General features: G+C 43.3%; 2 protein-coding genes across 3 annotated transcripts in view; one reads left to right on the top strand and one right to left on the bottom strand.

The window, feature by feature from the left end:
- Positions 1–14,768, top strand: part of ATP13A1 (ATPase 13A1) — a 52,227-nt gene extending 37,459 nt beyond the window's left edge. The window contains exons 20-26 of the mRNA XM_020779245.3: positions 1,607–1,791; positions 2,301–2,415; positions 2,931–3,127; positions 4,808–4,950; positions 5,144–5,255; positions 7,194–7,337; positions 14,369–14,768. Of these exons, the coding sequence (XP_020634904.3) occupies positions 1,607–1,791; positions 2,301–2,415; positions 2,931–3,127; positions 4,808–4,950; positions 5,144–5,255; positions 7,194–7,337; positions 14,369–14,479 (1,007 nt within the window). The 3' untranslated portion in view covers positions 14,480–14,768. The remainder of the gene's footprint in view (positions 1–1,606; positions 1,792–2,300; positions 2,416–2,930; positions 3,128–4,807; positions 4,951–5,143; positions 5,256–7,193; positions 7,338–14,368) is intronic.
- MVB12A (multivesicular body subunit 12A) lies at positions 11,089–24,072 on the bottom strand. 2 transcript variants are annotated; one of them, XM_072991277.2, is made up of 10 exons: positions 23,826–24,072; positions 20,499–20,594; positions 20,310–20,406; positions 18,205–18,331; positions 17,987–18,103; positions 16,618–16,718; positions 16,136–16,200; positions 15,835–15,891; positions 15,488–15,696; positions 14,984–15,348 (listed from the first exon to the last, which is right to left on the bottom strand). In XM_072991277.2, exons 1-10 carry the CDS (start codon positions 23,889–23,891, stop codon positions 15,330–15,332), a joined length of 954 nt encoding a protein of 317 aa, XP_072847378.1. In that variant the 5' UTR covers positions 23,892–24,072; the 3' UTR covers positions 14,984–15,329. The 2 variants fall into 2 exon arrangements, with proteins under 2 accessions (XP_020634911.2, XP_072847378.1); XM_020779252.3 differs by lacking the exon at positions 15,488–15,696 and having other exon boundaries at positions 11,089–15,348; positions 23,826–24,010.
- Positions 24,073–25,129: the final 1,057 nt, after the last annotated feature.

The raw sequence follows: 25,129 nt of genomic DNA on the forward strand, positions 1-25,129 counted from the left end.
GAAACTGTCCACACAATACTCTTATTAATACAAGTAGTGAGCATTTGGATCTTATGCAGAGGATTTCCGCAGACTTGTGATCCCTGATAATGTTTCCATTTACAAAAGTGGCAGTTTTTGGTTTCACTGTTAGATAACAGATTATTGGGGTTTTTTCCCCATAAAAATGTACGCAGCTGTCCTTGTCAGCCAGCCTGACCCCTCCCCCCACTCTGTATTGTGCTCATCTGTTTTTACCCTCCCTGAAGTCCAAACATCCCTTCTTGGAGTAGCACACCTGTTTCCAGCACCTGCACCAGTTTGCCTGTCTTGAAATTTAACCCCTGCCTTGCAGATGCGGCTAGGCATGACATCACTACACTCATTGTTAGCTAAGTTGGCCTTTGTGATTGTCATCATTACAGCATGAAGTGCAAATGAACTCTGTGCACTTCAAGCAGGCAGCCAGTATTTATCTTGGCACTGGGACAAAACCATTCTTAGCCCTGATGTTTGCTTTGTATCTAAAGTGGTCTCTGTGTTTTACTTTTCCAAAGACACAGTTTTTCTCGCCTTCTTCTCATTGCCCAACACATCCTTGAGAAAATTCATGAACATGTTAAATGAGCTGTCATCTTCTACATTCAATGTATAGTATCCTTCAGAACATTTCCCTTACTGTTTTTGACTTACTTGGGACTTAAAAACAGTCTCCAGTTGATGTATTTGCGAAGGCTTTCTCCAGTTACTTCTTCAACACTTCAAAAGTGAATAGTGAAGATCACCATGTAGGTCTACCAATAGGCAAAAATGTTACTTCCTCTTGTACTGGAAAACCATTCCTTAAAGGTGAATATACCTGCCATATTTTGAGCAGCCACCTGGTCTTAAGCTTCAACTTTTGTTCAGTACTAGTGTCTTAACAGTAAATCCTGGAAAGAAGAAGATGCATCTTGGAAGAACAGTTCTTTTCTGTTGGGCTCCAGTCATTGCAGGTACCTTCCTGCCTCCTTCCCTCCCTTGGTTTTGCAGGTAAGCTCACTGATCTTACTCCCACTTGTGATGCAGATAGAGGGAAAAGACACTCCATTATCTGCAGTGGTGGTTTGTTTTGTTTTGTTGCTCCCTGCATTGGCGTGATCCATTTTTATTGATCCCTTCAGCACCTGTGGCTAACTCTTTCTCTGCTGCTATGTCATCCACATTTTCCAAGTGAGGGAAAGCCTGCTCAAGCATGTATTGTATGGGAGGAGGGGCAGGGCTACCACCCACACCCTCTTCATCTAAGGGTCTCAAACCATGGCTCTGCACAGGCACAGACCTGCTTGTGTGAACGCACAGGTAATCACTTGAAGAACAAATGTTACGGGTAAAGAGACTCTTTTTCGGTTCATGCTCCAGAGCCCCATGAAAGTCGTAAAAGTTTATGCACTCCACCTACATTCTGTTCTTACAACTCCTTAGGCTTTCGGCGAACAGGCAGCCTAACAAGGTAGGACTTTTGCTGTCTCGTGTCCCGTCCTGTCTCATGGAACTCCCAAAAGGATCTGCCCCTGAAACTGCAACTCGCCTGGCGGTGGTTCCCCGTGCCTTCCTTGTGCTATGGACGGTCTCATTTTTCTTGCAGGAGTTGCTCTGCTAGCTAATGCGCCTGAACGCCTCCCTGAGCGCAGGAAGCGCCCCCGTGATGGACCTGCTGACGGAAAGCCCTCTCTGCCCTCCTCCATGGCTGGGAGCAACATGAGGCCCACTTCCCGGGCTGCCAAGCACAGGCTCATGTCACACAGGGAGGAGCAGCTTGCCATTCAGCGGGTGAGTGGGTGGATGGGTTTCCCTTTACATGCACACAGCTGTTGCCATGTTGTGTCTGCTCATGTTTCAGGCCATTGTTTTTCCTGTTTGAGATTCAAAGGCCTCAGAGAGACCGAGACGATTCTTGGAGTCTCTGTGCCAGGGCAGGATGTGCAAGGAGAGTTGTTGGCGACCTAAATAGAAGCTGGGCACTCTTCTAGGAAGGCTCAGTCTGACCTGTTTTCAAATCCCCCATGACCTTGAGCTGAACCAGCACAAGGAGCCATCTGCCCTCCAGGTTTTAATGACCTATTACTCCCCACGTGGCACCTTACTATTGGCTCGGTTGGCGAGGGCTGATGAATTAAACAATGTTCTGGCTTTTTCTTGTTGCTTCCTTTGCAAGGCGAACCACTTTGTATATACTGCTGCTATTCAAGATCGCATCTGTGCAGCAAGCTGGATCTGGATCCTTGCTCTCTGTTGAAATAAAACATGGTCTCCCCCACCCCTGACTTTCTTTCTAACAGGAGAGGATTAGCCAGGTGCTCAGGGAGCTGGAGGATGAACAAGTGCCCATTGTGAAGCTGGGCGACGCCAGCATTGCAGCTCCTTTCACCTCCAAGCTTTCCTCTATACAGTGCAGTGAGTATGGCAGGGAGGAAGCCTTCATCCACCACCTTGATCATGCGTGCACTGTGTGCGCTTGGACCAAGTAACAGGAAGTGCCCATGGTCAGGTTTACACAACAGTGAAAGTATCTGATGATCCTCTTTCTTATATTATTGGCATGAGGGTGCTCATTAGGATCCTTTACATCAAATCCATCTATAGGCCAATGTGAGTTTCATGTTTTCCCTGTGATGGGCAGGAGGAATGGTGGGGAGAAGCCGGGAAGGAATGCTTATTACCAACTGCTTCTCTTTACTATGTCATTTGAGGATCTGATTTCTGCATTAATTGGACTCTCAACCCCAAATACCAAGGCCTCTCCACTTAGAGAAGGTTTTAAATTAGAGATGATCAGAGGCGAGACAGGCTCCATACCAGCCTCAGGCTTCTCTTTTACATGGACTGTCTTTATGTGATCAAGACAAATGGGCAGGAAGTACAGTACAGCATTTGGTGGAAATCCAAGTAAAAGTGCTCTCTTTTTGCAGTCTGTCATGTGATCAAGCAGGGACGTTGCACCCTGGTCACCACACTCCAAATGTTCAAGATCTTAGCCCTGAATGCACTTATTCTGGCCTACAGTCAAAGCGTCCTTTACTTGGAAGGAGTAAAGTTCAGTGATTTTCAAGCCACACTGCAGGGGCTGCTGCTGGCAGGCTGCTTCCTTTTCATCTCCCGTTCCAAGGTAAGAAGGTCCTGTGTCAGATCCAGAAATTAGGTGCTCAACTTTCCTGAAAAGTCCTACAGGAATTCCATAGACCTCCAGAGAAAAATCAGAAGCCTGTGTACATCATAGCTGGTATTTATCCCAGGTAAAGAGTGAATTCCAGAACAAAACCAAACAATCTCAGACAATCATATTAATATTCATCTGAGTTTCAAAGTAGAGATGCACACTGGTGGTTTGTGCTGGTTGGTTATTAGTCCCACCTCCTCTGGTGGGTGTCCACTCAGAGGCAGCACCTAGAGGAGGCAGGGCAGGGAAGCTGGGGTTCTGCCTCTGAGTTTTCTGCTGTTTTACCCAGGTTTCTTCATCGAGGAACAGCTGGGTATGTAACAGCAATGTAAAATATAGACTTTGCCCATGCTCAAGTTTCTGAAGTAGAAACTAAAATGTTATATGTTGACTTTTCCAACTAGTGTAGGAAATGCTGAGCCAGAAACTGCTAATCCTGGTCCCTCTAAGCCAGGGGTCTCCAAATTTTTCAGCAGGAGGGCCACGTCATATATGCTCCAAATTTTGTAGGGCTGAAGGAAGACACGCACACGATCCTGAGCCCACCCCACATGCACATGCGCCCACAGACCAGGCCAGACAAAAAGGCAAGGGGGGCCAGATGTGGCCCACGGGCTCTAGTTTGGAGACCCCTGCTTTAAGCTAAGAATAGCTACAACTTGGATATTTTTACATTTTCCAAAAGATGGCCCCATTGGATAACAACTGCTATTTTCCTTTAAACCACACATTACATCATTGTTTATTATCTCACTGGCTTGAATGGAATTCTTTAACAAGTAGCAAATCCCCATTTATACAACAAACAGCATTCAGCTATCAGAAATGTTTATAAATCTGTAACCTTGCCTGCTGTAGCGGGCTAATTGTTTTCTTTAACTGTTTTTTCAAGCCATCAGTGTAAAAGTTCTTTACTTTTAAGGGCAATTTTTCTGCATCTCTCCTGAGCATTTTAACACAACTTGAACACCCAAAGGATTCAAACCTTAATTCCTGGAGCAGTTCAGGAACTCAGGGGTGGAATGAAGTGTGCGTTGCTGACAGACTCAAGGAATTTGTTGTCCACTTGCCCTGGTTACTAGGGTGCCCTTTTTCTAGTCTCCATGCTTGGGACTGGATGTTCCACATGCAGTTTAGCAGCCTGGACATTTTTTTGAAGCAGAGTATATACTATACTCCCTGTCTGTTCCTTTGTCCAGGAAAGGATGCTCAGCCCCGTGTCATTTTGCTACAGGCATGAAAGAGATTTTAAAACAGTCCAGAAAAACAGATCCACGCAGAGCAATGGGGCCTTTCTCTTGTTGTTCAGTATCCTTTTACTTCACCAGCAAAGCACTACACCATCTCCAACTTGCTATTGTACATCTGGAGACCAATCTACTGAAATGAATGGGGCTTATACTTGGAAAACAATGTGCTGAATATCTGTTTTCCCCTCAGAAACAGTCATGGTGTGAGCAGACAGATCAAACAGGATTCTTTGTGAGTTTTGATGGCTGAAGTAGATTGATGAGTTTTGTAATTGTTTGGGGACACTTCCAGGCCACTAGCAGCAGAATAGAACTGTGGCCCAGATCCCCAAGGCAGTTTGTGCAATGCGGCTTCTAACCTCTTTCTTTTTGCTTTCAGCCTCTGAAGACCCTCTCCCGGGAGCGCCCACTCCCTAATATCTTCAACCTCTACACGGTCCTTACTGTGCTGTTGCAATTCATGGTTCACTTTGTCAGCTTGGTTTATCTATATCGAGGTGCACAGGCCCGCAGTAACCCTAAGTGAGTGCTGCTTGAATTTAAGTTTGGCAATACAGAATTAAGAGTAAAACATGGGCAACATGTGTATAAGAAAAGCATGCAAACTGAAATTTTCAAACGGAGAATTTCTGTAATTGCATAATTGGATGACTTGAATTAATAAGCTGCATTTTTAACGAGATAACTTTCAAGGTTTCTCTTTTGTTTTTTTAAGGAAAGATGAGTTTGTAGATCTGTATAAGGAATTTGAACCAAGTCTGGTGAACAGCACTGTTTACATCATGTCTATGGCTATGCAGATGGCCACCTTTGCCATCAATTATAAGGTGAGTGGCGCTCACCTAATTACCTTCCTGCTTCATTCAGTACTGCTGAAGTGTGATGCTTTTTTCTAGACGTGCTGCAGGAACCTTTTAAAAGAGTAGGGGTAAAAAGACTTCACCAGAAAGCTAAGGCAAGGAATCCGAAATGAGGAGTTCAGCCTCGCAGAACAAGGAGTCAGAATGTTCTGCCTAAGTGGGCATCCACTTGCACAGGTTTTAAGATTCTAGAATTCCGGTGGTGGAACCTTGCCCATTCCCAAACACATTCAGACTGTGATTAAGGGATGATGGCAGGAGTAGGTTAATAACTGCAAATACAAGAGCAAGCAATACACTATTTATAAAATCATCCTCATACAATCTGCAAGTTTTTGTGGATCAGGACATCCACCTCATCAAACATGTATCAGTGTGAAGAACTTGAAAGTCCAAAAGTTCATGGCATGATGGATTTTGCCAGGCACGTCTTTCTTGGATGGAAGTCAGGAAAGATGCAGGCTGCATTTAGGGCTATTGTTTTAAGGTTACTAATGGGGCTGCCGTAAATTGGCTCTCACACCCTAATTGTTCATACATAAGGGCACAGGTAATGTGCTCACACCTTCCTATTTGGCCTTTCTTTGAAATTTACATGTCACTGCTTGGCTGGGGGGGGGAGGGTGACATAGAAAACCCTAGTCTTCCACCTGGAAATTGGGTTGATAATTGAATGAACTCACTAGGTTTAGCCAAATTGGGTCAGATGAAAGTCAAAATAATATTACCTAGTGGTTGCAGTCCTGCTCCACTGATGTTGAGAATCCGTATGTCTTGTTGGTACAGGGGGAGGCAGATATTTCTTTGTATCTTCATAACTCCACTAAATTGAAGGGAGCCATGTTCCAACAAACTGAAGCTTAATCCAGACAAGACACGGGTGCTCCTGGTAGATCCAGAAATAGGGGTTTGGCTTGTACTGAATAGAGTTGCATTGCCCCCAAAAGTCACATCTGCATCTTGGGTGTATTGATGGATCCAGTCCCAACTGTGGATGCCTGATCTTGGCAGCTGCTAGGAGTACACTTGCACATGATATGGCAGTAGCATATTCTCCTTCAGATCTAGCTGCAGTATGACATACCTTAGCTACACCTATTTGGATTGCTGTAACTCATGCTCCATGGGTCTGCCTTTGGTAAGGGTTCAGAAATTGTTCAGGATCAGAGTGGTTAATGGGGAGAATAGAAATTCCACATTATAACAGCTTTATTGACTGCCAGTCATTTTCCAGACACAGTTAAAAGTGGCCTTAATCTATATAATCTATAATCTATAAAAGCCCTGAATGACTTGATTCTAAAGTATCGGAAGGATTAATATATGTTTAACTTCCTCTTAATATTGTAGTTTGTTGTATTTTTCCTGTATTTTTTAATTATTTGGCAAGCTGTCTTGCATCACTGGATGGGGAAAAAGATGAGATATAAATGGATGGATGGAAAGTGTCCTGTGAACAGGCCTAAGAAGCACTAAATATCTCTTCTTCATTGGTAGGGAAAACCAGAAGTTCAGAGATACCAGACCCTCTTCTGTAATTCCTCCTTCCTGCACAATTGGGATATATTGAGTACAAAGACAACATTGCTTTCCAGCTAGATAAGGCATCATTTTGCAATTAAAGCTCCTTTAAATAATCATCAAGTCACCTATGCATTGCAGTAAAAAGACTATTCAGATGCTGTCAACTTTAAGGCGGGCAAAATACCAATCATCTTTGAAAACTTCTCAGTGATGAATTTCATGGACTTTACCTAGGAGACCAGTATAAATGGTCTACCCTTAATGGCAGGAAATGGGCTGATACTTGAGTGCAGGTAGTGCTCACTGTTTTGGCTTTTAGATGTGCTGTGCCACTTACGAAACTGATTAGTTTGGCTGCTCTTCTAATCCTTGTTGCTCCAGGGCCATCCGTTTATGGAAAGCTTGCGGGAGAACAAACCTTTACTGTGGAGCATCATTCTGTCAGGACTGGCTATTGCTGCTCTTCTGGCTGGCTCTTCCCCAGAGTTCAATGAACAGTTTGGACTAGTAGAAATCCCAACAGAGGTGAGTACTAGGGACAGGGCTTTCAAAAAAAAACAATTTCTCCATCCCGATAATTAGGCAGGAACCCTGCAGGCCAAATTATGGAACTGGGAGCCATCAGAATTGCAGGAAGTAGAGCAGCCTCTTACCTCCATGTGGTTCTTGTGCCACTTGTTTATGCCCTCTAAAAAGCTTCCAGCTGCATTTTTACAACTTGCAAGGATGCATGAGGGAACAAGTTCCAATGGGAGGCTGCTTCCATTAGAATTAGTTATCCCACACACCTTAGAGAATTACAGAATCCTTGCAATTCACAAAGGTGCAGCTGGCCACTTCAGAGGGGAGGAAAAGGTGCTGCAAGAACAGCATGGATGTAAGACGGTTGCTCTACTTCCTGCCATTTTGATGGCTCCCAGTCCCATAATTCAGGTGTGTGTCCTATTGAATCATGCCTCTGGCTTGGTTTTTTCAAAAGTCTCATCATCCTTTGGGAGCAGGCAGGCTTTTGGCTGAGTCTTCCTCTGAAATTTCACCTCCTCCTCAAAAACTGTAAAAAAAAGTATTATTTTGGTGTAAAAATTAAGTTTTATCTTGTCACTTTAAATATATGATTTCAAGTGTAGAGCTGTGCCTCACTTTACGATTGCCCCGCATTACGACAAAACTGCATTACGACGATCTTTTTGCGATCGCAATTGCAACTCTGAAATATGAGTTCTGAATATCTAATAATTCATAATATTCAGAGTCTCATTTACTGCTATAGATTAGAAAGCAAAAGGCTGAGTTTCTACCCGCTAGAAGAAGTAAAAATGAAACCTATTTCTCAGGCATCCTGGAGTGATGTGGTAGTAGTGGGGGCAGAGAACTCATAGTCTTCTGATAAGGGTCGCCTTGAGTTTCCCAGAGGAGGAGAGCTGGGGTGAGAGCAAAACCTATAAATTATGTCTGTCTACACAAAAGAAATCTGTCAGACATAAACATCAAAAGGGTTTTGGGGAGATCATTGGTTCGTTTCAGTTGGAAGGTGGGCACAGCTGTTTATAAACCCCCTGAACCTATGCTCTGGTGCAAGCCTGCACTGCAGTTTTCTGTTTGTTCTTTTCTGACCCCACAATATGACATGTACATTCTCTACATGTCATTGAATATTGTTTGCTTTAATATAGTTAGGAATAAGATTTAGCATTAGTAGACTAATTATAAATCAACAGGAAAATACTGTGTTATAGGTATCTTCGGAGTATATCAAGCAGGGGGATAGGATTGTGTTATATACAGATGTGTTAAGTTAGTAGATTTTGCATCTCTGTGTATGTGTGATTTTCATGGCTGGGTCTGTGTTCTGCTCTAGCTTAGGGTAGATTCTGCAGGCAGTGTGAAACATGGATGTGGTGGAAGAACTAAGTAGGGAAGGCTGCAGAACTGCTGCCTGCATCCACTGCAGCAGCTTCTACTGAGAGATGTGAGAGAGGGAGAAAAAAGATGGCCTATAACAGCCATTATGAGCCCCCCAAAACAAAATCTGTCATTGTATGTGGTGTATGTGTCTCTGCCAAGGAGGTGGCAGAGAGGCCTCTGGTTCAAGGTGAAACAAATAGGAGGCATGTTTCAGTGATATCTCTGTGCAATCCAGCCAGGGCAAGGAACCAAAAAACATACTGAAGAAAAAGTACTTTTATCCCAAAAAGCCAGTATACCAAAGGAGAAAGATAGCATTATCATATGTATTCTCAAAGGCTTTCACAGCCGGGATCCAATGGTTGTTGTGGGTTTTCCAGGCTGTTTGGCTGTGTTCTGAATGTTGTTTTTCCTAACATTTTGCCAGTCTCTGTGCCCAGCATCTTCAGAGGACAGGAGTCAGAACACTGTCTGTGCCCTGGTGCAATTTGTTGGATAGTTGAGTATTTGTAGCTGTGGGCTTAGCTTTTGTCCTTTTCAGGAGATTGGGTGATTATAGTGATCAGCGTGTTTTTTGTTGTGAGTGCATTGTTGTGATAAGGGGGAGAAATGATCTGTTACTGTGACTGATGGATGTCGTTAGCTGGTCTTTTGTGTGCACTGATCACTGGTCCTTGGGGCTGGGTAGAGTTCGTTGATCTTTTGCAGGCAAAACGTTAGGAAGAAAAACCTTAAGAATAAGGCCAAACAGCCCGGAAAACCCATAACAACCATACCATCAGCACTCGAGACTGACATTGGGTGGGCAGCAGTAGTGCTACTGTTTTGGTTAGTATGAAAGAGATTTATGAAGAGCACCAGACTTTGGTGAAACAGTGACATCTGCGTTGGCTTGGGCATGTTGTGAAAATGGCTGACGGTCAGATTCCAAAAGATCTCCTGTGTGGAGAATTAGTGCAGGGAAAGCACCCCAGAGGGAGACCACAGCTGTGATACAAGGATATCTGCAAACGGGATCTGAAGGCCTTAGGAATGGACCTCAACAGATGGGAAACCTTGACATCTGAGCGCTCAGCCTGGAGGCAGGTAGTATCATGGCCTCTCCCATTTTGAAGAGACCCTTGTCCAGCACGCCGAGGCAAAGACACAGTCCCAAAACCAGCAAAATCAGGGACAGGAAAGGGGACAGATTGTATTTGTCCTCAGTGTGGAAGGAATTGTCACTCTCGAAATGGCCTTCTCAGCCACACTAGATGCTGTTCCAAGACCTCTATTCAGACCACATTATCATAGTCTCTCGAGAATGAAGGATGCCTACCTACCAGACATTGCCTTTCATATCCATACCATGCAGCTCCATCATATTCAAAGAAACACCCCCAGGCCTCATTCCCAGCAAATCTCTCCTATGCAAAGCAGCATGGTTGGTGGGACCCCCCCCCCTTCAAGTACATACACATCTGATATGGAGGATTAGATGACTAAGGGGACCTGAGGCGGGCAGTAGTTCAAAAGTATGCGACACTAAAATCACTCCTGCCATCCAGCTGCACTTGCTCCACCAGCTGCCAGAACCGTGACCGATGACAAATTAGCAATCCCTGCTAGGAATGTGCAGTCAAACCTGGAGCTCCCAAGAAGTCAATAATCTGGATTGTCAGCTGTGGAACAGATACTCACATGGCCGAGTGCATGCACTGCAAGAAGCTGCTAAAGCTTGGACAGACATTGGGCCAGCTCTCCAGCAGTAGCATGCTGAGCCACCTGAATAATCAGCACAGGGCATTTGCTGCTGGCAAATGAAGTGGCTACTGTGGCAGCAAGTGACAGTCCCAATTTTTCTTGCCTCTGTTGCAAAAGAGGGAAGGGTAAGGGTAATCAGAGGGCAGAGGTTGACTCATCAGCTCAGGGAAATAAAGGTAGATGTGTGCCACAGAAGCCATTGGCCAAACTCCTCACTATAGCCAATCTGCTATGCTGCCTCCTGCTTTCTCTGAATGGGAGTGACCAGAGCAAGCAGGCATAAGGAAAGCTATGAGTCCTGGCTGGGATCCTTCCACTCTCCAGCAGTGCTGTTGGCCTGTGAAGCAGTGTGTGTTCAAGGGGTTCAATACATATAATAAGCTGCCACCAGCTCCCATAAAATCAACACTCCCAGTAGCTTGAACAAGTCGAATAACCTTAGAACTGCAGACCTGGAAGATACCTTATGGATCATCAAGTCCAGTTCCTGTCAAGGAAGCACAGTGGGGAATCAAACTCCAAACTTCTGGTTCTGCAGCCAGAGACCTAAACCACTGAGCTACCAAGCACTTAAGGAGTGGAAAGTTAATACCCTGCTTCTCCTCTCAGTCATCTTCCAGACTCTGACTTGAAAGTATTTATGTAGTTTATTAGAAAAAAGGACAAAACAAAAAAGAAAATTCAAAATGGAAAAAAATGAGTTCCAGATACACAAGCAAATGTGGTTACAGGATTACAGTATCCAAAAGCAGAAACAAACCAGAAAATAATAGACTAATTTATCTTATCTGTCTCACCCTCAAGTAGAGTGAGTATATCTGGGGAGACACTGCCTATGTTTTGCAGCACAACTTCGTACGTGGCAGGCAGAGTTCCCTAAATAATGCTGCCACCAGCAAATGAAGCATAGTCTCCTAAAAGCTATGTAAGCACCAAAAGATTCAGATTCTCAATTCTCTTCTATACATATGAATAGCCTATTAACATCTGAGGTCAACTGTCTAATAATTACTCTTAATCCACATTGATCATTCTTACATGCCTCCTTCCCAGCTTTGAAATCTGTATAACCCTCAGGCAAGAAAGTAAGTTTATTCCTGTCTGACAGATACAAACAACTGGTGGCTGCTTTGATATGTTAAGCTCTGCTTTGAAATCCTCTTGATCTCAGTCCTTCTTTGAATTGACCCCAAACAGGAACACCAGAATAAAAGATAAGGAAGAAGTGCAAACAAGCTATTTCCAGATGTGAAAGTTCAAGTTTCTATGTCCTCAGACACACAAAATCCAGAAGATGAACTTCATTTTTCATTTTCCCCTAAGCCCTTAATTCTTCAGAATGGGCAAATAGCAAGAAGTGGGAAGCAGCAAGTGCCAGACCCAGATCCCAAGAATAAGTTCCAGGCTACCCTGGAGGAGCTTGGAGGGCCTTCTGCAAACAAAAATGTCAGAATTACTCATCTCCTAGAGGGGTTGATAGCCCTGGATCATCAACCGTTCTCTCTGATGGAGAACACTGTTTTCTGTAGGTTTCTGGCAGAACTGGCACCCCATTACCAACTGCCATCCTGAATGACCCTTAGCTGCAAGGTGGTGCCAGATTATTAGAGTGTTAGGCAACTGGCACAGCAGCAGTTGGCCAAGGCACAGGTGATACATTTTGTTAGTGACATTTAGAGCAGCCAGGATGCAAAACATGTCTGTATCTGACAGGATACTGGTGGGAGGGAAAGACATCAAGCATAGGACAACACAGATGGGCAGGATACAAGCGAGACCTGTTGAATGTGGCAGTGACGGAAGGCAGCCCCACAGCTTATAACATTCAAGCTGCTCTGAGGGATATGCTGCAGCAGTGGAGTCTTAAAGTACAGAAAGGCAAGTTCTGTCACAGACAATAGGGGCAAACATAATGGCAGCACTGCAAGTTGGGACAATGAAAGGGGTGCGGTATATGGTCTACTCTGAAAATAGTAGTTTGAAGTGCTTTGCCAGGTATGGAAGAGACATAAATACCTAACATAACTGAGTGGTCCAGAAAGCCGGTGGGGCATTTTCAGCAGTGCCCAGGGCAAAGCTGTTGCAGCAGAGGCAAGGAAAATTATTATTGCCACTGCACCACCTAATCTAGGATGTGGCAACTTGATGGAACTCCTTTCTACTTGCTTGAAAGAGTGTTCCATGATTTAGCATGGAAGACATCCCTTGGTGTGGCTGCTGCTCTGGACAGGGAAGAGTGGGACCTTATGATTCAAGTGTTCAGTATTCTCCAATAGCTTTGATACAGGCATCTTTAGGCAAGTCATTTGTATGTTCTTGGTTGGCATGATGGAGGGCATAATGAAGGACCATCTAGGTGGATGAAGGATTCCATAGGGGGGAGAGGGGCTTCTCCACAGACTGACGTGGTGGCTCTGGTCAGCAAGCTAAAGGTCCTGGTCTGCTACAGGTTTTCCTTACATTGTAGCAACCCTCTTCAACCCCTGAATTAAACAGTAAACAATGGATATTAAGCAGAAACTGGTGATGGCCTGACTAGCACTAAGGGATCACACAGGGGGAAGAAACTAGCAATGTTCATAGCACTGCAAAAAACAGTGCCACTGGTTGTATTCTGGAGTCCAAATCCCTCACCCCAGTGACAACATGGCAAGCTTTCTGGGACACAGTCTTGTCAAGCGTGGCAGGGGCCTGTCCTCCAGAGATGCCACCCAAGGAAGGATGAGGTAGAAACATACCTGCAGGAGCCCTACACTGCAAGAAAGACTGACCCCTTCTCTTACAGGGCTGAGGAGGAGCCTAGTTAGGGAAGCGTGGCCAATTTCGCAGTGGAACTGCTATCCTGCCCACCAACTCATGTATCCAGTGACTGTTCTTTTAGGCAGGGGACATTGTCAGTCTACACTGCTCGTGCCTGAAATGTGGAACAGTAAAAACTTTTCCTTAAGATGAACCTATTGTTGGGCTTTCCTGAAGTCCCCTTTTAAGGAGAGAATGGCGCACTCTACTACCTGTTCTTTCTGCCTCTTCATTTTTCTGACTACTAACCCCAAGATCGTACTCACTGTGCTGGGCCCCATGACGTTGGAACAGTTCTCACCCACCACAGATCTGCTGCTCCAATCTGCCTGCCAGTGTTCAAAATATTTGGCCATTCCTCAGTGCAACTTGTCCTCTGCTCCCACAATGCTGCTGGCATTTTCCATGTTGGCATTCCCACTATTCAAGGCTCAATCCGCATGCCTATTAGTCATTACCTAGGTACTGCTGGCTGTTAGTGTGCATTCTTTTTGTTTGGCACAATCATTGGGAAAGTATCACAGGGAGACTCTTTAAATGTGTGGTTTTTTTAAAAAATGGGAACTATATAGTACAGTATTCATATTGACCATAATGGAGTTCTTGGTATCCAGAAATTCCATATCCAAAGTATTGTATTTCTAAATTTTGTTGTTAGTGCGCATCTCTGCTTTTAACTTTGAAAAACCTGGAGGACTGTATAGCCCCCAGGTTTTTTGTGAGCCAAATTATGCACCTGCTTTGGAGATGTGCCATCAGCATGTGAATACAGCCTACCCTTGTTCTGCCTTAAATTTATAAAGTACAGTTTTGTTTTATTGCTAACTCGGGAAAAATTATGAGAGTTCTCCGTACCTGGGGTGTAGTAAAGTGGAAAGAGCATTTTAAGAACAAAAGCTTATTCTTAAGAGTAAAGGGTATGCTTTGTCAGTTAATCCTGAGTGTTACATCAGTGGACCATGTACATGTAGCCCTTGTCATGTTGGTAAGCCACTAGTGGATTGCATAGTAGGAAAATGACTAACATATATATATAGGTTTACTGCAATAAAGGGCAAAGTAAATGATGGTGCTTTCTCTCACTGAATTATGTTTTTTTCCTATTTCAGTTTAAAATAGTGATCATTCAAGTTTTGCTGGCCAACTTCTCTGTCGCTCTACTCATAGACAGAGTCCTACAGTTCCTTCTGGGCAGCACAAAACTCAAAGTGCCTTCTTGAGACGGCTTCCCTCTTTTGGCTGAAGTGAAGGACATCATAAGGGATCGGCCATTCTACAGCACTGCAAAAGGAATATTTATTCTTGGGCAGCCTTTTACACCAGTTTGTACTGGCAGGCAACTTTCCACTGTTATTTTGGAGGCCGCCACAAAGGCTGTGCAGAGGCTACACTAACTTTTCACGTGTTTTCCAAACATGACAGCAACAGCTGACTTTTGTACTGTCCCTGTGCTCTTGGAAAAGTGGTCATGGGATTTGGTAATTAAATGGCAATCATTGCATTTTGAAATATGTCAACATCTTTTCTTTGTGGCATCAAAACATCTTTTGAGAAGTTGGCAATTTAAATAGGTAACTATTTTTAGAAAAGATTATGAGAAAAAATTCTATTTGCCATCAGTCAGAATTAGTTTCATAGTTCAGTACAAGCCACTTGTCTTCTCTGTACTAACTGTACAATCAAAGCACGATACTAGGAAAGGCCACAAATAAACACCAAGAAGGTTCTGCCCACAAAACAATTCTATTTTGAAAAGTAGTGTTTTGCATAGGGAAAAAGGATGTGATGTTGGGGAAATTATATGCAAAAGACATTTGGCTTGCACCAACCAGCAATGAACCATAGTGTGGGGAATCCTATCACCTTCCAAGAGGCAAAATTATAATTTACAAATTTTGGCTACTAGATCAATGGCCCCAATAAAGTAGATCCTTTCTGAAATACTTCCATCTTCTCAGTGAAGTCAGCAAACATCCTTGTGCTTCATGCGCAGAAAATGCAGTCTTCTTAACAGGAACTGCCAACATTATGAGATGCTGGGTGGGAGTCGAGCAGCTGCAGTTCTTTCAACTACAAAACCATAGTCATACTGAAAGCAAAGCAAAACAGCATGTAACAAACACCACCACCACACTTCTGAAGGAAAGATGTCATAGGGCAGTGATGGCGAACCTATGGCACACGAGCCATAGGTCACCAGATGACTATTCCCCCCTGTGCAGCCAAACCTCAGGAGGCAACTGCTGGCACTTCGGCAGGCGGATCCAGAGGAACTGGTGCTGGCAGCGGAGGGGTCTTGAGGCACCTCCGTGCCGGGATTCCTCCTTCCGCCGCCACTTCCGGTTCTGGGTCCTCCACCGCGTTTTCCCAGTTTGGGTTCGCCACCACTGTCATAGGGCATCATTGTCATGCTGCAGCCCTCAAGTGCAAACTGTAGCTGAAGAATTTTGGGTAGTAGGGTGAAAAGAAATCTAGGCTGAAGAGTATACTACACTGGGTTATGGTGGACAAATGGTACGACTGCATATTGAAGAAGTTGAGGTGCGTACACCATACCTTATCAATGAATACTTACTTCTTTCTCAATGTCAGCCAGAGACTTGATATGCAAGTTTTTAAAAGGAGAAAAAGCCTAGGGAGGAAAAAACAACCCATAGCATTTATTCTTACATGTCCATTGACGCTTCAACGTACAAAACATCTTCACATCACCAGTACCGTCACCGATACACAAGCAAGGTTTCCCCAAAATGACCGCACCTCGTCGAAATGCAGCTTTTGATGACCAACTGCTCAATGAGTAGAGGCAGATCAGTAAGGGCCTTAAGTATTCTCCTAATACCAGTAAAGCTCTTGGGACCACAAATAATATTTACCTTATTCCCATTAGTGATGCTGTTCTCAAACTTGGGGTGCAAAGTGAAGGGAACCCCATCCATGGCTAAAAGAGAAACAAATACTTCAGGTTGTTGAGAGGGGACTGGGGACAATTCGGTTAAAAAAAAGATGACAATCTTACCACAGTCTGTCTTAACGACAAACTCTTATACTAAATTTTACTAGGAAAGTAGAACATGAGAAAAACTGCCAGGTTTCAAGCATGAAAAAAAATGTATCTACGGGGAATCCCTTCCCCCTCAAGAGGTTCTGCCGTTGCCCCAACAACAAAAGTACATCCCAAAGGCTTGATTAAGACTTCATAGAATGGAAAAGTATTGAAGGTGAGGAGGCAAAGAGCACTAAGTGTTGTTTAGAAATACACAACAAGGGGAGAACATCAAGAAACAACTATGCATAGCTGATGAGCAAGCAAAAGAAAATTTTACTTGTGTCAGTCCCAAGAACCAAGCATACATACCCGAGATACCATAAACATTTGAACTGTCATATATAGACTCATGCCGCTTAAGGGTGGCTTGCCTATGGGGGCCTGTGGGCTTTGCTGACGGCTGGTTCACACTGAAACGATTGAAAAGTTTTCCTTAGTGATCATATAATGTCTATTAGTGAATTACCAGCTGAACAGTTTGAAATGCCAAACAAAGACTGCTATCTGACATAGTTTGGATTCCTTTAGACCACTTTTGAGACTAGCCTCTGCTTATGTGTTGAATATAAGGAGGCACAAGGGATCCATATTTTTTTATTCTAGTGAGAGGACCTACTGTTGCAGGGAACTTCCTATGCCTCACAACGAGTGCCTTGGACATGACATGATGTGCCCTCAATCCAAATCTAGGAAGGAGCTGAAAGGCTTATTTTCACTGACCCTCAGAGTTCTGGGAACAACAGAAGCCCTTCTAGACAGAACAGTCTGTTACAATCCAGACTCTTGTTTGCATCCCCAGAGAAGGGGCAGCATTGGTGGGAAGCACAGCTTCTAGCTAAAGGTTCTGCAAAGCGTTATGACTACAGTTGGAGACCCTTGCAGAGAACAAAACATTACAGAAGATCAAAAGTGAAAACCAATGTGTCTATGTGCAAAACACTTAAAATCAACAAGGGTCCCTAATGATATGGGAACTAGTGGTTGCTGTGAGTTTTTCGGGCTCTTTGGCCGTGTTCTGAAGGTTGTTCTTCCTAACGTTTCGCCAGTCTCTGTGGCCGGCATCTTCAGAGGACAGCACTCTGTGCTCTCCACAGAGTGCTGTCCTCTGGAGATGCCGGCCACAGATTGCCGAAACGTTAGGAAGAGCAACCTTCAGAACATGGCCAAAGAGCCCGAAAAACCCACAACAATCATTAGATCCCGCCCGTGAAAGCCTTCGCAAATACATAATATGGGAACTAATTTAGCACTTACTAAATCAGACTGCAGGATAAACCACTGAAACCAGTGGACCAGAAATAATTTGTTTTACAACTGGCCTAAGACATCTGAAGTTGACCAGATAGCACAGTGAATTGGAGCCTGGATTTAAAAATTCAATCCCCCACTGTGTCTTCTGGAAGATCAGGCAGCCTATGCAGCCTTGGACAACCTGCACAGTCCTAGTGCATCACCAGAAGAAAAGATTGACTGGCAAACCACTTCTAAATACTTTAAAAAACCCTGGGAATGATCACTGTAAGTCAGCATCAAACTGACGATACATTATCTTACAATATATCTGCATGTTGTAGTCAACATATCACAAGTTACTGGAAACAAAGACATGGCGGATCACTGCTTGTGGCGAATGTTGGATATAAGACATACAATAAAATTAAAAAAATCCAAAACTTACTTTTCTGACTCTAGAGAAAGCTGCTTCATTTCTAGACTGATATTCCGTGGCTTAGGGAGAGGCTTAGGCTTGACAACATGCTCTTTTTTACACCAAAGTGCAAATCCGCTCATGTCTCTATATGGGAGAAATACAAAGTGTTGTAGTTGTTTAAGTAACCACTGGTTTCACAGAGCTAAAACAAAGTGAGAAAAAGGGTCAGGATGACAGCACCTCACCCAATGCGCATGTAGTTTGGCACCACTTTGCTTTTATTGCTGATCAGGATGTCAAACACAGCTGTTTCTGCCGTACTCAATGGAATCAGCTTGACACACAACCTCTTCTTCTTGGAGATGGAGGCTTCTGTAACAGGAGGAAGAAAGGAGAGAGAAGTCTTTTCTGAACAATACAGATGCCCCACCTTCATCAGCACAAAGACTGGTAGCACATCTATAAGGGGAAATGTACATGAATGGGCTCAACAGTGTAGGACTGGAATAATTATAATAATATATTAATGACAAAAGCGATATGTAAAGTATGAGAAACTACTAAGCTACAATTCAGATGTTTTAGGTGAAGACTAAACAAGCAATTTCCATTCTTCTTGCTCTCACACTCAAAGGAAGAAAATAATTTTCCAGAGTAATTTTCCAATAGCAGAAGAAAAATGAAACATTCATTATGAGCACAGTCAGCAACAATTCTGTTGAACACAATCAGATCTGGGTTAATACCTTTACAAGACTACTAAAATTATAAATATTTTGAATTTCTTGATATGTCAAAAAGGCCATGTTAGGACCCCAATTACCAAAAACCAGTTGTTGATCTATTTTATGATGTCTGTAAACATCAGCTCCTTGTTGAATGTGCTGTAGTGAGATCCACATTTTCCATAATAATTTGCTATTTGGTCTTAGGCTTCCAGAGATTAAAAATGGGCCAAAAACTTCAATTCTCAGCTCAAGCTTCTGGGTATGGAATATAGAAATAACTCTCCCGATTATGCAATTAGTTTCATTTTAAAATCCCACTTTACTGCTGCCTTCATTGCCCTCTCCATCCTTTTCTTTCCCTGTATATTTCAGACTTAAAGTCCCCTGTGCAAACACTTGCCAACACCGTCATTTGTAAACTGCAATGTGCATAACCCCCTTCATTGACACAGCGCTCTCCAAATGCACAGACTGACAGCTCCCATCATCCCGAGGCAACACAGTCATTGACCAGTGGCTATGGGACTTAAATTTTCCAATACAGCTGGAGAGCTGGGGAAGTATTGTGTAACTGGCACCAAATAATTAAAGAAGGAAGGAAGGTTGATGTGCTTACAAAGAATGACTCTAGTAATCATTAGGAGCTTGTAAAGAAAGAAGGATAGTGCTCAGCATTTCCCTATGATTAGCTATGGCTCCTAGGTGCAACTATAGAGAGCTTGAGAGGTTCCAACCCCTGCTCTGTAAGAGAGGGCTGAGAACATATTGAGGAGCTGGATATTATGAAGACCTTCATGGTATAAGATTTAGCTCCCATAACATATAAACATTTCACAACTGCAGGGAAGAAGTATACCCACAGGAAGTACAAAACTGTTCCACTAACCATAAGTACTACAATCAATAAAATAACATGGAGGTGTCAAGTATTGTTGTATCAAAATGACCTAGCATGCAGTGGTAAGAAGAATTCATAGCTGTCAGACAGCCTTATAAAATTGAGACAGTCAAAACTGGGATAGGATCAAAGACTTGCACTGAAGCCCATCACACATTTTGAGAACAGTTTTCTATCTCTATGACAAAGATAACAGGTACAGGTATAAGACCCTTGTAGCATTTTCTCATTTCTAATTATCTCCAGAGAAACTCCACAATTTGTGAGTTACACACTAAATACACATTAAATACATAGCATGTAGCTGCATGACACTTTACTCTATTTTTAATTTTAAAATTTAGAGGTCATGTACAAGAGTTAAATAAAAGGAAAAATCCCACTAACATCGGGAAAATGTGTTTTTATAAGCTTCAAGAAGCAAATTTTAAAAGAAATACATATGGAGGTTTCAACCTTCCTCCCCCACACTTACTTGTGATCCAGAAGAGGCATATATATGGAGGAGTCACACACAGGTATATGATACAAATTTAAAGCAAAATGTCATTTGACCTACAGACTTCTGTAAATATGTCAGCTCTACAAACCAGGTATTACAGTTCTGCATAGTTCTGTCCTGTCCTACAATGTGTTATCAACAAACATGCCAGAGGGAATTTTTCTTAAGTTTCTGTGAAGAATTGTTGTCACATTAAACAAAACAATAGATAGACAGACTCACTTGTATCCGAGAATTCTTTAACGTAAGTATATCCAGAAGGTAGTGGTGATTTCTCACTCAAGATTATTACATCATATAGCACATCTCCTGTGGGGTTCTAAAAAGAAGCAGACTCCATAAAGTTTATCAGCCACACTGGGGCACTTTGTATAGTCAGTTCCAGAAACCCTGATACAGTATCTTTCTTACCGCACTGATAGCTGATGTGTAGCACAGATAGTAACCAGACTTCTGCGCAAACCCCTTTCCAAAGTTGGCAGGTGCTCCTTCCACTGTGGATGTAAGCTAGACACAACAAGAGAGAACAGGACATTTATGAAGGAGAAAGAACATAATACTGTCCAATTTACAAGAAACTATCTTTCACAGTGTCTGGTCTTTTAACTCATTATTGACTGCATTACTAGCAATGGCTCTTGGAACTAGGGTCCTTTGCACGTGGTCTATGGATATGGCACTTCCCCAAGTTCACAAGGGTTACATCAGCTGTATTCTTGAAAGTTCTGTTTATATAAAAAATTATGTTGAATGATTCCCATGTAGGTAGGTGCTCACGACCAGTACTACATATCATGAGCAGATCTCACAAGTCCTATTGGTTGGTTACAGTAGCAACTGAAAACAATATAGCACAAGGATTATATGCATATCAATAAACTTTGAATTTTTTACATTTCTGGGAAAGTAACATAAAACATTTTGTGTGACATAAATCTTGGAGGGGGAGGAGACCCAGAAAATCTTAAAATGTTACTGTGTGGCTTAAAGAAAATCTGTCTCAGGAATCCTCCCATAAGACATGTTAGTCATTAAAAAGACAATGACACAGGCTGGTTCACAGTACATAAACAGTAGGCAGGGCAGGAAGCAAAGCACTCAAAGGTCTTCAGCATTGTTGGACTGGATGAGAACAGCAGGATGCAAGAAAGGGCTGAATACACAAGGCAAGGCAGACTAAGGCCAAACCAGTTTAGAAGTGGTACGAAACCTCCATGCCATAGCTATAGACTGATGACTAACTAAAATGAAGATAGGGCTTCCTCAACAAATCAAAACAGCTGATCTATAATAATTGCTATTTTAAGTTGGGTGTTATGCTAACTCCATTTCCTTTTATAGTCAAGGAATTGTGACAGTGACAGATGAATAGTGCAAAAGAGAGATTACTGTATACACAAGAACTGAGATAAACCAAAGGGATAATTTTGACAGCAAACATATCAAGATCCTGCTCCAGTCTCAACAGCTGTATATTTCACATTAAAAGGTTAATTAATCTTGCCAATAACAAGAGTACAGACTGGAGCTGCTATACTCCTTTCATGTGGAATAGTTTCTCATTCAAAAGCTCCCAGGACCTAGCACAGCACCAGTAAATTCCCCAATTTTCCTGCTAAAATCTCAGCCACTGGGATAAACCAAGTAAAATAATAGTATCTCAAATCCATGTGTTTCTATATATTGCTGAAGTAATCCTCACAATACAGTAACTCTACATCAAAAGGCAACATAATTACCACATTTTATAGATGGAAATGCTAAAAGTTTGCCCCCAATCATCCTTCTGTGTTCATAACTGAGATATGAACTGTAGACTTAGGGTCACTCACTGCAACTATGCTACAACCATGTGACTCCCACTGCTTGTTTCCCCGCCTGTCAAATACAAGCCCCATGCATTGTGTCACACAGGCATATTTAGGCAAACCAAGTAAAAAGTACCTTCATATTTTAAAAGTGGTAATAAACTACTACTATATGAACACAGACAAATGTGCACTGTGACACACAGGAAGCTAACACAGTCATCTATGCTAACAGTAATAGCACAGTAATGAGTCAAACTATTGGTCCATCTCTCCTCCCCCAGTATTGCCAACAATGACTGGCAGCAGTTCTCAATTGCTTTGGGCAGACATTTTTTCTACACCTCTCTAGAGATAAATCCTTTAACATACAAGACAAATTCATGGAGAATAAGGTTGATGTTTAGAAGCTCTTTCCAGGATTGGTGGACCATCTATGCCAGCCATAAAAAGTTATTTGTCTGCACACACTGCCTGAAAACGCATCTGAGGGTTAACTCCAGAAAACAGGGCACCATATTAGACAGATGCTCAATCTAATCCTGCAGGGTTTCTTTTATGTATCAAAGGGCAGCCGAAGTATTTCACACTTTCTTAAAGCAGCTCAGAGCAGAATCCTTCAAAACAGGTATTGGACTTTTTTGTGATTATATTAACATTGTGGCACTGAATGTAACACATTCCAAGCTATTCAACAACTTGAATGTACTGTGACTTTGAAGGCGAATTTAAGAATTTTGCCAAGATAAGACAAGAGTTTAATCAATGTTAATAGACCCTGATTATAGTGACTGCAAGCTCTTTGGAAGGAAAGAACTACCAATTTAAATATACTATTAAACAATACTGAATACTCGTGCTTGTTCCAAACTGAAGAAAATAATAATAGGTGCATCAAAAGCCAAGGGGGAAGCAGCATGGAAGTTATAAGGCAGAGAGTTGAAAGGAAGGACACACAGCATTTAGATTCTGTACCCAGAAAACCCCAACTTTTGAGAAGATCCTTGTGCCTCCCATCAGAGAACTATGTACTCTGCACATGTTCAGAAGTGGTGTCCCCTATAGTCCCTTGGTATTTCAAAATGTAGTTCTGATCCCGTATAACACCTGTCACACTAATGAAGTGACTTACAATCCACCAAAGCTCCCAGCGGCAATAAATACGACTCCTCAGAATAAGAGGTTTCTTCCCAGTCAGAACTGAAAACTTTGGGTAGGCATTCAAAAGCAACGACTCATTTATTATTTATTTATTTGAAACCCAAAAGTTTGACTTATATTATTAATTTTTAAAGTTGAACTTAAAAGAACTGCTGGACAGCTCAGTGGCTTAGGTTGGGAGTTCAATTCCCCTCTGCGCCTCCTTCACAGGGACTGGACTCTGAGGAGCCATAGAGTCCTTTCCAACTCTGCAGCTCTAAGGTAGTTGTTTATTATTATTATTATTATTATTATTATTATTATTATTATTATTATTATTATTATTATTATTATTATTATTATTATTATTCATCATCTCACCACCACTACCCTTTTTCCTGAAAAGCATTCAAGGTGGTTAAGAACATTAAAACAAACAGCATTAAAATGTTATTAAACGCGCACCCCCTCATCGCACCCTGATGCCTTCCATTCTGGGTTTCCCTCCCCCTCCAAATCTTCCCTCTCTTTAACCTTTACACATTTTTAAGGCACCAAATGAGAGAAAAAAAGAGTGGAAACAACTCCGAGGGAAACAGACAAAAAGGGAGGGAGGCATGAAAGAAGCCAGAGGGGGAAGCCCAGCTTTTGGAGGGCGGCTGCTTCTCACCACCCCGGGACACCCCCCTCCACTCCACTTCCCGCCCTTTCTAAGGGGGAAGGTCGGGCTGGTCTCCCCCTCAAAGGTCGGGGACCCCGCGGGAGAGGGGCAGGGCTTTCTCTCTCTCACCGGAGTCCAGCCAGCGGCGGCCACACTGGACGAGGTCCAAGCCAGTCCGGTGAGCGGAGCGGCCATGGCGGTTGGGCGGCGGGGGCGGCGGCTCGCTCGTCGTTCCTTGAAGAACTTGGAATCAACGGTTGGAAAAGGGGAAAAAAGGAGGGCGGGCGGGGGGGGAGGGGTAGAAGGGAGAACAAGACGAACGCGAGCGCGCGAAGAGAACTTCCCGGACGCCTCGAACTGAAGGACACGGTGACGGGGGGGGGGCGAGAGAGAGAAGGAGGAGGGGTCAGGCCCTGTGACGCCCCTGTAGCCCCGCCTTCAGGGAAAGGTGTTAGGCTCCTCTATTGTTCGCTCACAAGGCTCCCCTTTCTGATTGGCTTTCCCTTTCCGCCAAGCCAACCAATGAAAAGTTTCTTTCTCAAACGGGGGGGAGGGGGCCGGCGTGAGCCGGAAAAACGCCTGCGAAGGCGCGCCGAAGAATCTTTTGCGGGCGAGGGAAGTTTTGGGTCCCTCTTCGCGTTATGTTTGGCTTTGCTTCAAATGGAGGAACGAAGGGGCCGCCTCTCGCCGTCCCATATGCTGCTATACAAGCAAAAGGGAAGAAACAGCGACCCACAGGAGGACTTCCAAAGGCGGCTGCCTTTAAGACAGCCAAACCCTACTCTGGATGCGCATGCCAGGGTTGCGGGGTGAAGGCTTGGCAAGCAGAGCAGTGGCAGCTGGAAGACGTTTGCTTGTCTCAACTAGCTCTTTTAAAAGAGAAAAACAAACAGAATTCCTCCTTGTTGCCCCCTCCTGTGTCCTCTCACTTCTGGCAGCAGATTGGAGGGGACCAAAAGATAGCCGCTTCAGGTCCAAAGCAACCCTATTTATTGAGCCTGTTCCAGAACAGGCATGTAGACAGAGTATCCCAGAAATATGGCAAGCTGGCACACTGAACAGAAAGCACAACACACAGCAGCATCTAACGGTAGATTTAATCAACTATAAATACGTAGGCTCCACCTGTACCAACTTTTAAAGTGAATTTTTTTGGCCCAGTGATTACAAGGTTTGGAAACAACAGATCCACCTACAAATGAGTGTACTGTATCTGTTCCATTTAGTACAGACTGAAGCCAAGTCATTTCCTGCTGCTAAATGGCCAAGCTTGCCCTGAGCAGAAAGCTCGCAAATCAAATGGTGCTAAACAAACAAATTAGTTGACAGAATCTGCAAGCTAACAAACGGATCATCAATGGCAGTTGCAGGGTGAGAGATAAAGAGGTCTAAAGAAAATAAATGAGTTTAACTCAGGTCTTGAATTGGGCTTC

The sequence above is a fragment of the Pogona vitticeps genome, chromosome 2 (assembly GCF_051106095.1).
Source record: "Pogona vitticeps strain Pit_001003342236 chromosome 2, PviZW2.1, whole genome shotgun sequence".
NCBI classification, from domain to species: Eukaryota; Metazoa; Chordata; class Lepidosauria; order Squamata; family Agamidae; genus Pogona; species Pogona vitticeps.

What these genes read in the sequence shown, in the direction of transcription:
- MVB12A (XM_072991277.2), bottom strand. Translation starts at nt 23,891, where the DNA reads ATGGCCGCTCCGCTCACCGGACTGGCTTGGACCTCGTCCAGTGTGGCC. An exon ending in CCGCCGCTGGCTGGACTCCG is followed by an intron (nt 20,595 to 23,825) that starts GTGAGAGAGAGA and finishes TGTTGTGTCTAG; the next exon opens with CTTACATCCACAGTGGAAGG. An exon ending in CCAAACTACATGCGCATTGG is followed by an intron (nt 18,104 to 18,204) that starts GTGAGGTGCTGT and finishes TCTCCCATATAG; the next exon opens with AGACATGAGCGGATTTGCAC.